Raw genomic sequence first — 15,328 nt, 5'->3', positions numbered from 1 at the left:
TTACCATCCCTAAATTTCTGGGTCTCTACCCATGACTTGAGCTTTGGCAAGGCACTGCAAATCTGGAAGATAAGTTGCCAAAGACTCACAAATTATAAACTTTTAAGATTCACAGATAATTTGGATGGGAAAATCATTTTTGAAGTGTTATGCTACTGAAAGTGTTGGCATTCTGCATTAAATAACTTCACAGTTATGTATGTGTAGCTACTATGAGAATAACAAACTGTCAGAGTAAGATTCCAAGACGATGAGTTGTGGTTACTTTTGGCTCAGTCAAAATGTCATGTTAACACCAGATCCTATTCATTCACAGAGTTTCGTGATACTTGATGTGGCTGACAGCCCCTTCCTTCTTCCAACATCCTCACAGGACAAGAGCCTGTGTGGTGTGAGTTTTTAGTTGTCCTTCCTTTTCACCACCTCTTCCATCTTCTTTTTGAGTTTCTCCTCTGCCTCTCCCTACTCCCTACCTCTATGACAGGGGCTTTCTGATGCTTTTTCCACACACAATCGACAGAGAACATTATCTACTACCAGGGCTCCAGTCATCCCTAATATATAGCCATAGCCTGAATCTATGGTTGAGCTGTAGACCCATTCTTTTGTTTACTGTGGATGACTGTATCTCTTTTGTCCCACAATCAGTAAATTCCACACTGAGCTCATTAACCTTCTCCCCAGTTGTTCCCTAATTTGAGGAATAGCATCCACACTCATCAGTTGTAGGAAGGTAGCTCTATAAAGAGACAGACATCATTACCCTATTTACATGTGTAATTACAAGAATGGTATGAATCTACATCATGTGCAACCATAGAAATGAAAAGTTGTACCCCATCTGTGTACAGCGAATCAAAATGCATAAATGCATAAATGGTTCACTGTGCCAACCGAGGGCGGAAGGCCTGACCTCTATTGACCTGGTGATAGATCAGTTGACTCTTATGTCCCCCACCTCAAAAATTTACACAATGACTTGTGTATAATCATATCCATTTTTCATGTAATTTATTTTCATAATTTCAAATTTGTAAGATTTTATTTTAAAACTAATGAGAATGGTGAAATTTTATAAAGTAGTTGCTTCAACGTCCAATTTATTTGTATAATCTGGTTTGTTTGTACAGACTTGAGAAAATTCACATAAAAAAACTTTTCTAATGAACTTTCAATTTTGGAACTTTGGCAATTTTGAGTATAAAACTTTATGTAAGGTAAATCAAGTCAACTTTCTCCAGCACCATGACTGTACGTACAGTTCCCCAATATCTTCCGAATACAAAGCAGCTGGGATTTTGGAGGACATGATGAAATGATTGTGTTGGAAAGAAAAGTGAAATTGCCTGCACTTAGACATATGCACATTGGTTGAGTAATGGTATTACTGTGGTCTTATAAACACATGATTTTAAAACAGGCTTTTGATATTCATTTATTCACAACCTGAGGAGTTTCTGTAGTTTCAAGCGCAAGGATGTTTGTTTTTAACCATGACAAATCCTGCTATATCATGATTTGCTTTCATTAAATAGAGACGGCAATTGCGCCTTATCATGTGGTCTGCAGAAAAACAAGGTAATACACTGGTGCTCTCCAATGCGTTGTAGTACACGCTCTGGTGTATAATAGTTGTGTGTCTAAATTATATTGTACAGTTTTAAAAATATTGAAGTATGTGTAAAAGTGAATTATGAATAATACTTGAACACTTCAGTAGACCATTATTTCTGTAGCACATTGTTAGCAGGCCTGGTTAAGTCAGTATTTCCCTCAAGTGAGGGGCTGAAGGTGATAATCTACTCACCAATGAGGTACATGCCAATCCAGTCTCCAGCATCTACTTCCTCCTTAATGTCCCAATGGATCACCAGGTCCTGTGAGTGCCCAATGGAGTAGTAGGAGCTGCTGACCATGAGTGTGGAACGGCTGTCTGAGGTGACCAGGTCAGTGTCACTGGTGGAGCGGGGGATGGTCACACCATCGTGGGGGCCATTCCTGATATCCATGTTGTGGAACTGGTCAGGATTGTAGCTGTAGCGGAGTGGTTCTTTGCACCGGCGTCGGCTCTGGGAGTTTCGAGATGGAGACGCCATGGCAGCCAGGCCTAAAAACCTGTTCTGGTACAGATTCTGTGGAGACAAAGGGACAGTGAGCAGGGTCAGACTGTGTCAGCAACTAGGTCACTGTCTTCACAGGAAATGAAGATGCACTGAGGGAAATGAACTGTGAGGGAGCTGCCCTCCTGGAGATTTGAAACACGACATATAGCATTTTCCTTGTGACAAAGCCTGCAGCTCTGGGTTCACACAGGGACAAGAACAGAGATACAAATGAACCAACGTGCTATGTTTCCAGGCTGTGCTGGAGTCTGTGCTTCACCCAGCTCTCTTTAGTTCACCTGATGCTAGAAAAACTGGAATGCGTGTAGAATAGCCTTGAGGATGTGACTGCCCCCAGAAGCAGTGTCACTACTCAAGTTCTCTAACACCTATTCAATTGGATCCAATTTTATCCTTGTCCAGGGTAAATGATGATTATCATTATTGATTGTGTCAGTAATCCCTGCAGCATTCAAAACTCTACACACAGCCCAGAATTAGAGGTGGTCCCTGCTGGGCCAGGTGGCCATCCTCCTCCATTTACTACCCTCTCACTCTATAGAATGTTTCTAGGCTGTCTGACATTTCTATTAAGGATTTCAGACATCCTAGTACTCTTTGAACACCACAATTTTCAGTAAAATTCAACCTCTGAGGACTGTTTCCCTTGGAGGCAAAGGTATTGTAGAACACATTGCAGTTGATGAAGAGTGCATTTTTGTTTCTTTTTAAATGTTTGTAACATTGAGTACTTATAATGAGCTGAGCTGATAAAGCATAATAACCTAGAAAACAGGTAAGAAAGGGCATCACACAGAACTTAAGGGATTCGTTTTTGAAACGAGCAAGGATGATTCTGACTTCATCAAACAATACTAAAATTGAGTTTAAAATGTACATTTTGGGAATTTCTGGCTATAAGAATGCATGTGAAAGGTTGTACCCCATTTGTGTGCAATGAATGAACATGCAGTCTGTAAAAATGAAATTAAAAAATGAATACATGCTATTGTACAAATAACAACATTTTTGTTGTCAAGAAGAGAAAATTAAGGCCTAGAAGTATTGAATCATGCTACTTAGATTACAGGGATTATAACTTACTATGCACATCAATCAAATGGAAATTATTGACTTTTTGCTTATCAGCCATGAGGACAAGACCCCAGTACCAGATTATACTTCAAATTATTTAAAGATATTAAACAATAATTCAGGCCTGTACTCTTTCTATCTTCCAGGTCCATGAACCTAATTAAGCACAGTGTTGGCATTCTAAATATTGGTCCTTGATGACCAGGTAGAGGGCCTTTTTATTCATTATTTATGTCTCTTGTTAGGAATACCTGTGGCTATACTGGTGATAACCAGAGATTTACAAAAGGCAGAAAAACCAGACCTCAGAAAATATCTCATCATGCTATTAGGGTCATATCCTCTATTTTTAAAAAAAATGCTTGTCTCGTCTCTATAACTAGCTCTCCTGTCAGTAAGACCAGCAAAGCCAAGGGAAGCATGAGCCAGTTACCCACCCACCCATCTCAAACCTATTCTGGGTAGTTCAGGAAGGAATTCAGTAAATTGACAATCCTCCAGGGGTCTTGATAAAATCTCCTAAACAGAAAGGCTGCTGCTATAATGTAAAATTTCTCCAGTTTACACATAATTTAAGTGGACTAATAATAGCTTACAATATTTTGGAGATTGAATACTGCTTGAGATTAAATAAAATTGTCAAGTATATAATTAAGAGTTAGACCAAATCATGATCACGACTGGTGTGGCACCTACCAGCTCCGGCTCTATCCATGGACAATTAAATCTTTCTGAACCTCAGCCTTTTACCCATAAAATGGTCATTGTCAGAATTTAAAAGTCCATGCAAATCAAGTTCCTAGCACAGTAAGAGTTCAATATATAAAAATCTTCTAGTATCACTGGTATTATAACAAGGACTTAAGAGACTGGTTTTGCTAAAAGTATTGACTTTGGGACCTGCAAAGGTAACTTTGGGCCCAGTGGATAACTAAAAGCAGGAAAAAGTCTTGGCATCGCTGCCTTCATTTTGTATTTGTCTCCTTTACTACCTTAAACTTCGGATCAGATTCCTACACAACTTTGCATGCAGACATGTTAATTATTTAATGAGTATCTGTCTAAAAACTGTTGACACAAGGGTAATTAGCCCTAAATTTACCTAACCCCTTTCATCCCCTTTCAAGGCTGAAGGCACTAAGGTATTTTCAAGATTTGCAGGGACATCATAATCAACAGATTCTCAACTTCCCTTTTTTTTTTTTTTTTTTTTTTTTAATGACATCCTATTCCAGATTCCCAGAGCTACACCTAGATGTCTCTAGTCATTGTCCTAAACCTGACCAGAATAATAAGTCTTACGGGCAGATCACCCCATGACAATATTGTCCTCCCTTAATGGAAATAATTACCCCTTGGTGGGATCCAAAGCTGGCCCCTGGTACCATATCCTGAGCTGCTTTCTTACCATCATGGCAGAAGAGTGTGGTGGAAGAAAGCCGCTCAGGACATGAAGCAGAGAGACACTTTTCCTTTCACTAAGGACAAAATGTATGCCCCAAAGGCCAACTCCAATGACCCACTTCCTCCAGACACACCCAACCTGCCTACAGATACCCAGTTAATCCTTATCAGCATATTAATGCACTGACCAGATTAAAACTCTCATAATTCAATCGTTTTACCTCTAAACTTTCTTGCATTATCTCACACATGAGATTTTGGGGGGCACAAAATATCTAAACCATAACAACCTGATATATTGGCACTCCCCCTTCTGGCCGAGTACTCTGGCAATGGGATTACTTTAGGAAGGAAGTCCAACTGAAACACAGGGTATGGAAAGACAGCCAGGCTAAGCCACTGGCCACATGTCCCTTCACATGGCCACAGAGTCCTCATACTTAAATTCATTCTGTACAGACCCTGAAGGTCACTCCTGCTCATGGCATTCCAGGTTTCCTTGCAAAATTGAAATTATAGGTGTGTATGGTAAATGAGCTCTATCTACCAACTTCCAGAGGAAGGCTTCCTTTATCTGTAATGTTTGTAATTGAGTAGGATATTTTTGCATTAGAGGAGGCTGAAATCATTTTTATCAACATGATTTCAATCAGGGCTTCAAAAAGATGATAAGAGTGTTTCTCTTTTGTTAAAGACATGATCGCTGTCCACATGGTGAGAACAAAACTATAAAAGGAAACATGAGTGAATGAGGGTGTTCATCTGTGATTACTGGGTTGGAATAATAGTGTTTTCCTGGAATAAGAAGGGCAGCCTCAAGGTTGTTCCTGGAAGGTCATGCTCTTCTACTGACCCTGGCAGAATACATCTGGCTACTTTAGTTTTATAAACACATGGATATAAAAAACTGACTTTAATATGCATTTTGCATACTTAAGGCATAATTTGTACATCTGCTTCAAGACTATGCCCCAGAACCAACTCAGTTTTAGCTTCTCCTTGTATCCTCTCTTATTCCCAAGGGAACAGGACTTCTGCTCCATGACCCACAGCACTCCCATTTCCCTGAAAGGACACTTACTGTCTTACTGCTAGTTGGTCTCTCCGTATTCATTCCTATACCCTGAAGTTTTGTCCTGTTTATATCCTTTGTGCCTGGCATAACTTCTGGTTTTAAAAAAAGTCCTTCAAACTTCAAATAAGAGATTTTATTTTATTCAGTTATATCATATTTTTTGTACTTAAAGTGACTTAGAAAAATACTTAAAATACAGAAAAACATGGTAATATAGTAGTAAGTGGTAGAGAGAGAGAGAGAAGAAGATAGGGACAAAATGTTATGTAGGAAGAAGTCTAACATAAAACTATATTCAATCATGTCCCAGACAGATGTTTTTGTTAAAGTCTCACAACAGGTGCTTCCTTTTATTTTTAATTTTCTATCTTTATTGATATATAGTTGACAAATAAAATACTATGATTATAAGGTATACAATGTGATGATTTGATAAACATCTCTTTCATGAAATGATTTCTACAATCAAGTTAGTTAACACATCCTTTATCTTAGTCTTTTAAATTTTATTTTATTTTGTTTTGTGATGAGAATATTTAAGCAAATTTTAGTAGTTCTTTTTGAATGCAGCAGGTGGATAGCGTTGATGACCAAAAATGAATTTCTTTGTGGTCACAGTTTTCCCAGACATTCACAAATGTTCCCGGCACTTACTGTAGACTCATGGAACTAGAAAAAGCAATTTAACCATTTTCCTTCTACATCTGAACCATTGGGAGATAGATGAAGATCTGTTTCTGATTTTAAATAGCCTTGGATAAAGACCACTGTCTTTCTGGACAGTGATCCCAGTGTTTTACAACCCTGCAATTCTTCCTAATCTTGAAGGCGGCTCTACCCTGATAGAAGACCTCCTTCCTCTTTCCTCTCTGAGAAAGGAGGGGTAGATCTTCTCATTCTCTGTGGGAAGAGGAATTGATGGGTATCACTGATCATTAAGGCTCCCAAGTTTTTCTTCTTCCCATCAAATAATTCAAGTGTCTTTTATCATCTCTTACTTTCAGTGATAGGCAATATGATGCTGATAAAAGGACTACAAGATGTCATCAATTGTTTCTATAACATTATAATTTTCCAATGATTGGTTGTAATTAAGGGTCCCCAGTTATGGGCTATGTTAAGCACAGATTTTAATTGACCCTGAAAAGATGGATACAATGAAAACAATCTAAAAAAATTGTACAAAGAGCCCCACTTTATAAGGAGTAAAATTCCATCTGTTTTTTTTTTTTTTTTTTTTTTTCCAATTTATAGCAGGGGATCCAACTATTATTGGAGGAGGGTCTAGTCTATGCCAAGGTTCTTGGCCTCTGGAACAAAAACTGAGTGAGACACATAGGAGAAGCAAACAGAGGGTAGCTTTACTGAAAGTGGAAGTACATTCATAAAGCAGAACAGGCTGAAAGGGAGAAAAAGGTCTAAGGCCCCCAAACCAGGAACCTACTGGCTTATATCTACCTTTACTGGGGGATTTCCAGAAGAGGTGCTACTTAACCTCACCCCACTTCACTTGGTCCTATGGATGATCAAGGGGGGAGGTCCCATGACAATGTGGGTGGTTCTATGCTGTCAACATGGGGGCTGGCAAGTAGAAATGTGGTCCTATGACCCACAAGCATCTTGGTATATTCATCCATCTTGTCATTCCTAACCTCATTCTCATAACATTTTGTTTACTTGTTTTGCTCTCAAACTTAAATAACATTGTAATCATTGAAATGCTTTGAATTAAGTGATATGTTCTTGGTTTATTGTTGGTTTTAATCTTGGAACAGGCCTCGTGTGTTTAATGTGGTTTAGGATACTTGTCTGCAGTAGAGCACATTAGCAAAAACAAAACCTTCTATAAGAAGATAGGATTTTGAAAGCAGAAAATCATCACTTGTAGGTCAAGAGCATATCATTATTTTTGGAATTTTTTTTTAAAGAATGCAGGGAGACAAAAGGTTCCATACAGTCAGTTTCTGTCTGACAAAGTCATTACCAGTTTTCCTGTTTAGGAATACCTCACACAAAAAGAAAGCACACCAATGCATAACTAAAACAGAGAAAATAATTCTTAAAAATTGCTCTACACTAGGAAATAAAAAAATCATAAGAGAAAAACAGGCCCTGAAGGAAACTTTACTGAAGAATATACAAGACGCAGTTATAGAAGCTGGCATTATTTACTTGGAAGAAAGAGCATAATAGTTTTGAATCCAAGAGCAGATTTTATTTTGATCAAGTAGATGCCTGGAGCGTTTTATTTTACCCTGTTCTCAGCTCTGGTTATGCCGTCATAGGGGTAATGGAACTGAAAAAAAAAATTGTCTCTCTTTACAAAGAACTTGAGAAAATTTACAACAAAAGAAATGTACAATAAAATGGGGAAATATAAAATGTACAGAAGTAAAGAAGTAACAATAAGAAAGAGGATAATAATGATCATGAGCATTTACTCTATACAGGGGACTTTGCAGATTGTCTCATTAAAATCCTATCAAGTGTCACTAGAGCCAGGTACTGGTAGGGAAACCACCTCAGAAGAGTTAATTAAAATTCCCAAGGTCCTATATCCTGTAGCAGGAAAAGGAGTTATGCACCTGTGTATGTGGGCACATTTATCATTCTTAAACTCTTTCTCGAAATTATAACATGGACAGATATACTTCTTTGAGCCTCTTGGTAGCCAAAAAGATAAAAAGAGAGTTTATACTCAGTCTTAAACATGAATGAAATTATGGTATTTGCAGGTAAATAAATGGAGTTGGAGAATATCATGCTAAGTGAAATAAACCAAACCCAAAAATCAAAGGCCAAATGTTTTCTCTGTTGTGTGGATGCTAATTTACAATAAGGAGGGTAGGGAGGCTAAGGAAAAATAGAGGTACTTTGGATCAGGCATAGGGGTGTGAAGGGAGGGCAGTGAAGGGAGGGAAGTGGGTATGGAGGTAGGAAGGATAGTAAAATGAATCAGACATTATTACCCTATATACCTATATGATTACACAACCAGAATGATTCTACAAAATGTACAACCAGAAGAAGAAGTTATACTCCATTTATGTATGATGTGTCAAAATGCATTCTACTGTCATGTATAATTAATTAGAACAAATAAAACCTCAGTAAGAAAATTATAGGTATTCAATTAAAAAAAAAGAGAAAGAGTTTATTTAGTTCCTATGATCAGCATGCTGGAATTTTTTTTTTCTCTTTCCAAGTCCTTCATAAAATACTTCATCTTGGATTTTCTGTAGAGAACAACACGCATGTGCTGAATAATATCTCAAGAGAACTTTATTTAAAAAATCACAAACATAGTGGCAGATTCTTGCACAAGTCTTTGACAAAAACTGAGGTCATAGAATGAGTTTATTCTGGGTGGATGAGTGTGTTTGGCTGTGCTGTCTTTTGACCATATCCAAATGTCTAGTTGTCTTATTCCATATCTTAAGCCCCCAAACTCCTGCTGTCAACTCAGGGCCTGTCTTTAATCCCACATTTCCCTCCTCTCTGTCTTTGATGAACAAGGAGAACCTGAATAACATGTTCTGTCTAAAATTATCTTCCTTGTTGACTTTTTTTTCTGTCAGTGTCATAGAAGGGAGACACCAAGAGAGCGAGGTCCTTGCCTAAATCCTTTATGTCTGCATTTCCAGTTGCCTGCAAGAATGTGAACATTTTGTTGAATGAATGAATGAGTATATGTGTGGGTGATGTGTGGGCTGGGGTGTGTGTGTGTCTCCCAAGTCTCAGAGCCATGACATATAGCTAAGAGCTTATTTGATGTTAAGAACAAGGCTTGGTGCCCAGAATCCCTGAGTCCCTGTTTCCTAAATTACATTGGTAGGAATCAGGTGTCCAGATGGCAGGACCAGCAGAAGTCCCAGCAGAAACCCCAGAGGCAGTATAGGGGAAGAGGAGATGGCTCAAGCTGCATGGTACAGACACAGGCCAGGACAGTTTATCCAAATCTCCACTCACTGTCAGGCCTGCTGGTCTTGACAGGCTAAAATGAGAAACCTCCCACCCAACCTGATGGCCTGTCCTTCCAGGCAGAATTGCAAGAGAATACAAAAATCATGTTGCCCACACATTTCCTCTTAGTCACCACTGTGAAGAAAACAATTTGTTAAAGCTAAAAAGAAAGACGTTCACCTTTTTGGGAGTTGTCCTTTACCTGTCAATTAAGAATAGAATTTTAGGGCTGGAACACTGCCCCGAGACCCCTCTCTGTGTCATTTCCTAAGATTTGAGTTGCCCATTTTATGTTGCTATAATAAAATATTTGAGAATGGGTGCTTTAAAAGGAAAGAGATTTGTTTGGCTCACAATTTTGGTGGCTGGTCAAAACAGCATGGTTCGTGCATTTTGGTGATGGCCCCCATGGCTGATTCATAAGATGGCAGAGACGTGGAGAGGTGAGTGACTGGGTATACGGAAGAGAGCAAGCATGTGTAATAGCTTCACATTATAACAAACAGCTCTCTTGAGATTCCCACACTGCAAAACCGGCATTAATCTGACATAAGGATTGAGCCACCATGACCTAATTACTTTCCATAAAGCTCCACCTTTTAAGGGTTTCACCACCTCTGCACTTCTGAGGACCTAGCTTCCAGCACATGAACCTTCGGGGACAAACCACATTCAAATCATAGCATGAGTCCTGCCTGTACATTTGTTCCTGTGCTTGGAAATTGCTATATAAGTGAGGTAGTAGACAGAAGTAGGTATAGTGGGCTGTGAGGGCATCCTGAGTCCTGTCAGATGCTGGTAGATCACTGCCATACCATCACCATCTTTATCTAACTCTTCAGCTCCCAGATACCTATTCCTGAAACTTGGGCCTCCAGCCTCTAAGCCATGTGCTGAAAAAGCTTTCTTTTGTGCTGGTCATTGTAGAACAATATCATAGAATTACATAAACTAAATTGTGTGGGCTCCTTTTCTTTGAAAAAGAAATAAAATCCCATACATTACTGGCTACATGGGAACATTAGGTGGAGAAAATTTTAATAAGCAAATCAGAGAATATCTAAGTCACAGAATATTCACATAGGAAGTCATGACTTAAAAGCAAGGGACTTGTTGAAATGATAGTCAGATATATTATTTTAGGAAAACATTAATCCTTATCATCCATCAAAACAACAACAACAACAACAACAACAACAACAACAACAACAACAACAGCAATAGGTTTAAGAGAATTGAACAACCCCTGTCTGTCCTGTTGATGGTGGCAGAAAGGATGTCTTTGCTCCTTCTATCTCATGAGCTCTTCTCACTCATGTGTGAAAGAAGCAAGCAAGAGTCTTAACTGGATCTCACTGGGCATGTTGTATGTATTTTTTGCTGCTTTGGTCAAGTCTGGTAATGTTTTGGTGCAACTCTGGGCCATTCAGATGCTTGAAAGTGTTTAACTGTGAAGTTTTTGAAATCTAGGCAGTTTGCATGTCCAGAGCAATGAGCAGGGGGCAGTGGATACATGAAAGGGAGGAAAGACAGAGGCAGGGGCCTCCCCATGTTATTTGGGGGTAATTTTCTGTTGCCTTGCACCTCCTCTTATCTACACAGAAAGGAAAGATGAAGAAAAGCGGTACTCCTTTGCGCATGTGTGTGTAAGAGACAGAGACAGAGAATGAGCAGGTGTGTACAGATGTGAAGAGGGAACTGCTTTTCCCTTCTCAGTATCTGGACCATTTCTTCCTCAGGAGGGCATGGATCTGTTGGAAGTTAGAAAAGCTCTTTACCTATTGACACATGCAGGAGAAAAGGGTACGCTCTCATCTCCCAGAACCATTGTGACACTCCAGCAGCTCCAGGTGCTGAGTTCCAGGGACCCTGCTGACAGCACAAGAGCCTCCTGGCAAGAGACAAGCAGGGAACTGGCTTCCAGTAGGTCACATCATCCTACCAGAACATCCAATACAGGGCAGTTGAAGGTGCCCCATGACTCTTGAGCCTCACCGGAGTGGGCTACATCAGAGGGGGTGACTTGTGTCTCTTCCATACTCAGGGAACCACTACCTGCTTGCCCATAGTTCCATCTCCAAAAACCAACTGTGAATCACAGAACCCTAGAGTGAGAATTGTGGGAGGATCCTGGTCCAGCCCTGTTCTTCTTATTCATTAGGAAGTAAGGCCCTGAAAAGGGGCAGTTGTCTGCCCTGATCACACAGCAGATGAGTGACAGGACCACAACTGGACCTTGGGCCTCCTAGGGGCTTGTTAATTGTATCACCCATTGTCAGAGCTTCTGCTCATGGGATGTAGCATCATTTTTTTTGAGAATGTGAGCCAAAGTGTTTCTCTCTGCTATTCATGGTTGTGTTCAGATGAGACTGCTAATGAGCAATGTGGCCAGGCAATGGATAGATGTAAGAATTGCACTTTAATAAGATTGCTGATGAGGTTCTGTGTTTGCATATATATGAAGTTAATACTGGAAAATGTGTTATTATTTATTGTGGAGGCTCAAGCTGCTGTATGAATTCTCTCTTAAATTTTTATACCTCCTGGGAGATTGGACACAGTATAGTCAGGTAGATTTTTAAGTAAATCCTGTTTTAGTTTTCTTTTTCCTTCTGTTGGCTTATTCATTTAGCAAATGTTTATGAATTTTTTAGTATGTACTGGATGCAGTGCTAAGTATTGAGCATGGATACAGAAATTATTTAAACAAAGCTCTTGCCCTCAAATAGTTTAGTGCAGGGAGTAGGCACTTAAGCAATCAGTAATGACACAGTAACAAGGGCAGTGATAGGAGTGGTCAGCATGACGTCCTGTGGGAGGGAAATAAATGCTGGGAACACCTTCCGGGGTTGGGGAACATTAAAGCTGTACTTGGAGGAAGGAAGAAGAAGGTCACTCACTGCTGGGCAAGGGCAGAGGGTAATCCAAGCTAAGCAGAAGGAACTCCAGGCCCAGTGTTATAAAAATTATGGTTTTGAATGTGAGGTGTCCCCCAAAAGTTCACATGTGAGACAATGCAAGAAGGTTCAGAGGAGAAATGATTGAGTTGTAAGAGTCTTAACACAATCAGTGAATTAATCCCCTGATAGTGATTAACTGAGTAGTAACTGAAGTGGTAGGGTGTGGCTGGAGGAGGTGGGAATTGGGGTGTGGCTTTGGGGTACATATTTATATCCAGCAAGTGGAGTCTCTCTCTTTCTGTTTCCTGATCGCCAGGATGTGAGCTGCTTCCCTATGCCACACTCTTCTGCCATGATGTTCAGCCTCACCTTGAGCCCCAGGGAATGGAGCCGACCTTCTATGGGCTAAGACTTCTGAAAGTGTGAAGGAAAGGAATAAACCTTTCCTTCCCTAAAATTGTTCTTGTCAGATCCTTTACTCACAATAATGAAATAGCTGATTAAAACACATGACAAAAGCATGTGGGCTCCCACTTTTAGCAGAGCTTCTCTAAGTCACCTGCCAGAGAGTGTCAGGTGCAGCTGGAAGTATGGGAAGAGGGTCTCCCATGCCACACCAAGAAATAGAACCTCGTCCATTGGAGATTAGGGAGGTTTTTAATCTGGGAAGTGATGTAATATGTCCTTTATAGAAACATACTGTGGTAATGAGGAGGACAGCAAGAAGCATGGGGCCTGTTATGTTGGAGATTACCTTCTCCTGAAGGACCACACGCACAGGGGAGCTTCATGAAGCAGGTGGTCCCTAAGTCTAGACCCACAGTGTCATCTTCAACCCTGTTGTGAAGTATCACTATGAAAGAAGGAGAGTGAGCAATGAGGTCTGACCTGGGTCCTTGAAAGACTGTGTGAACAAAAGGACAATCCAAAAGCACAATCACAGAGCATCACAGATGGCACCACACACAGCCTGTTTTTCTGGATTCTCATGATTGTTGCATTTACCCATAACATGCCAGTGAGTTGTGTACCATGCAGTACTTCCAAGTCAGGTGGGACTGTGTCTGATTTTATTATTAGGGGACTTTGAATCACTTAAGAGTGGAGCCACAGAATACTTTGCTCATCAGGACTAATCAGGAAAAGTAAAATTCAGCATTTTTACAACCTTCCTTTACAAAGCTTGACTCACAACAGTATGGACTGCAATGGACTAGCTTTCCAGGAAATACTATATCAGTAATCTTTTCTTGCCATAGAATGTAGTACAAAGTCCATTCTTCATGATTATATAGGAAAGTAATTTTGCCAACAGTGTACTAGAGTAAATTAATATAGATTAAACACACATGAGCACATGCCACATGATCTGTATCATGCTAAGTGATGATATGATGGGTTGGATACTATCTACTAGGTGAAAATAATATATAAGTGAATCATTTTAATACAGAATAACAAATGAGTTGAGAGAGACCTAGAAGTTGGAGAGATATTCACTGACTTTGTCTGATGGAGAAAGAAATAAGACTTGGGGAAAGAAATAAGACTTGGGGAAAAGTCAAGAAGGTTTATTTTAGGCAGAAAGAACATACAAAGGCAGAGAGTTATAGGCAGAGAGAACAGGAAGACCAGCATGTCCACAAAAGAGGGCGAGTGGGTCAGGAGCAGTAGGGAAGGATGAGGTTGGAGCAGAAACAGGATCAAGTCTGAAGGTAGCCTGTGCCACCATAAAGAGAGGGGCACTTCTTTTGAAGATGGGGAAAGATCTAGCGGGGGCTTCACCTTCATTGTGCTTTAACAATTGATTGTGGATGTACATCTTCCTTTAGGAGCATCTTGGTGGAAGTTTCTACTGAAGCACCACAGGAAGCTACTGGGCAAGGTGGTTATTGCTAGCTCTCACTTCAGTAGTATGGGAGGGCATCATCTACACTTGCATTGTCAGATCATCTATCAAGCCAGAGAAAGGCCTCATCTTGGACCACAATAGTAATAGGTGTGGCAGGTCTTAGGCACATGAGCTATTACTCCTGAAGCAGCAGCAGCATTGTCCTTTGTGATTAAAATGCCCCACATAAATACAGACATTTCTGATATAAATTCAGTGTTAATATGTGAGACCATTTTTGGAAAGTCACTTACAGCATGATGAAGAGAAAAACATGAATGGCCATATAAGGGCTTCTGGTTCCCCTCTCCTTCTGTTTCATACTCATCCCTCTCCCTTCTCTGAGGAGTGACAGAGCAGTTCCTTTCCTAGAAGGGGTCACAGGTAACTCGTTCCCTCCCAAGTTCCTTCCTTCTCTCCACTGTGCCCACTCCTGTGATATTTCTAGCCACCACTCCTCTGAGCCACGCAGTACCAACTCAGCACTGAAGCTATAATAGGAGAGCCAGCAGAGATGGTTTAAATTGAGAGATTTCTGTTGGAAGAAGAAAGAAATAAAAAGAAATGGTGCATTTTTTTTTTTTAATAGACCTATCTTTAGTGATTTGGGATAAAATGGGAGAGTTGAAAGGATAAAAATCAATGCACTAGCATCTCCATCAAGCTCTTAACATCAACAGAAGAGAAATGACAAAAAGCAAAGACAAAGAATTGCTTAAGTGAGTCAAAGCTAAATGGACAAGTGTCTATAACAATGTGAGAGTTCTTTGTGGAAAATTTCAACAGCCTCAAGATATCCCCATGGTCAAAACAAGAAAATCAGCTGACCTAGATGGGTGTCATGTTACTTGATTATCAATTATTCATGGAAATGGTAAAAGGAAGGAACAATTCTATT

General features: G+C 39.9%; 1 protein-coding gene across 6 annotated transcripts in view; it reads right to left on the bottom strand.

Annotated features, from left to right (window-relative positions):
* HECW1 (HECT, C2 and WW domain containing E3 ubiquitin protein ligase 1) overlaps nt 1-15,328 on the bottom strand; it is a 422,686-nt gene that overhangs the window by 237,169 nt on the left and 170,189 nt on the right. For all 6 annotated transcript variants that reach the window (XM_079149876.1, XM_079149880.1, XM_079149879.1 and 3 more), the window contains one exon: nt 1,808-2,132. In XM_079149876.1, the coding sequence (XP_079006002.1) occupies nt 1,808-2,132 (325 nt within the window). The remainder of the gene's footprint in view (nt 1-1,807; nt 2,133-15,328) is intronic.

Source organism: Sciurus vulgaris, assembly GCF_902686455.1.
Source record: "Sciurus vulgaris genome assembly, chromosome: 8".
In the NCBI taxonomy this organism is placed as follows: Eukaryota; Metazoa; Chordata; class Mammalia; order Rodentia; family Sciuridae; genus Sciurus; species Sciurus vulgaris.
Note: the sequence above shows the minus strand (reverse complement) of the source record. Positions and strands in the feature narration are given on the sequence as shown.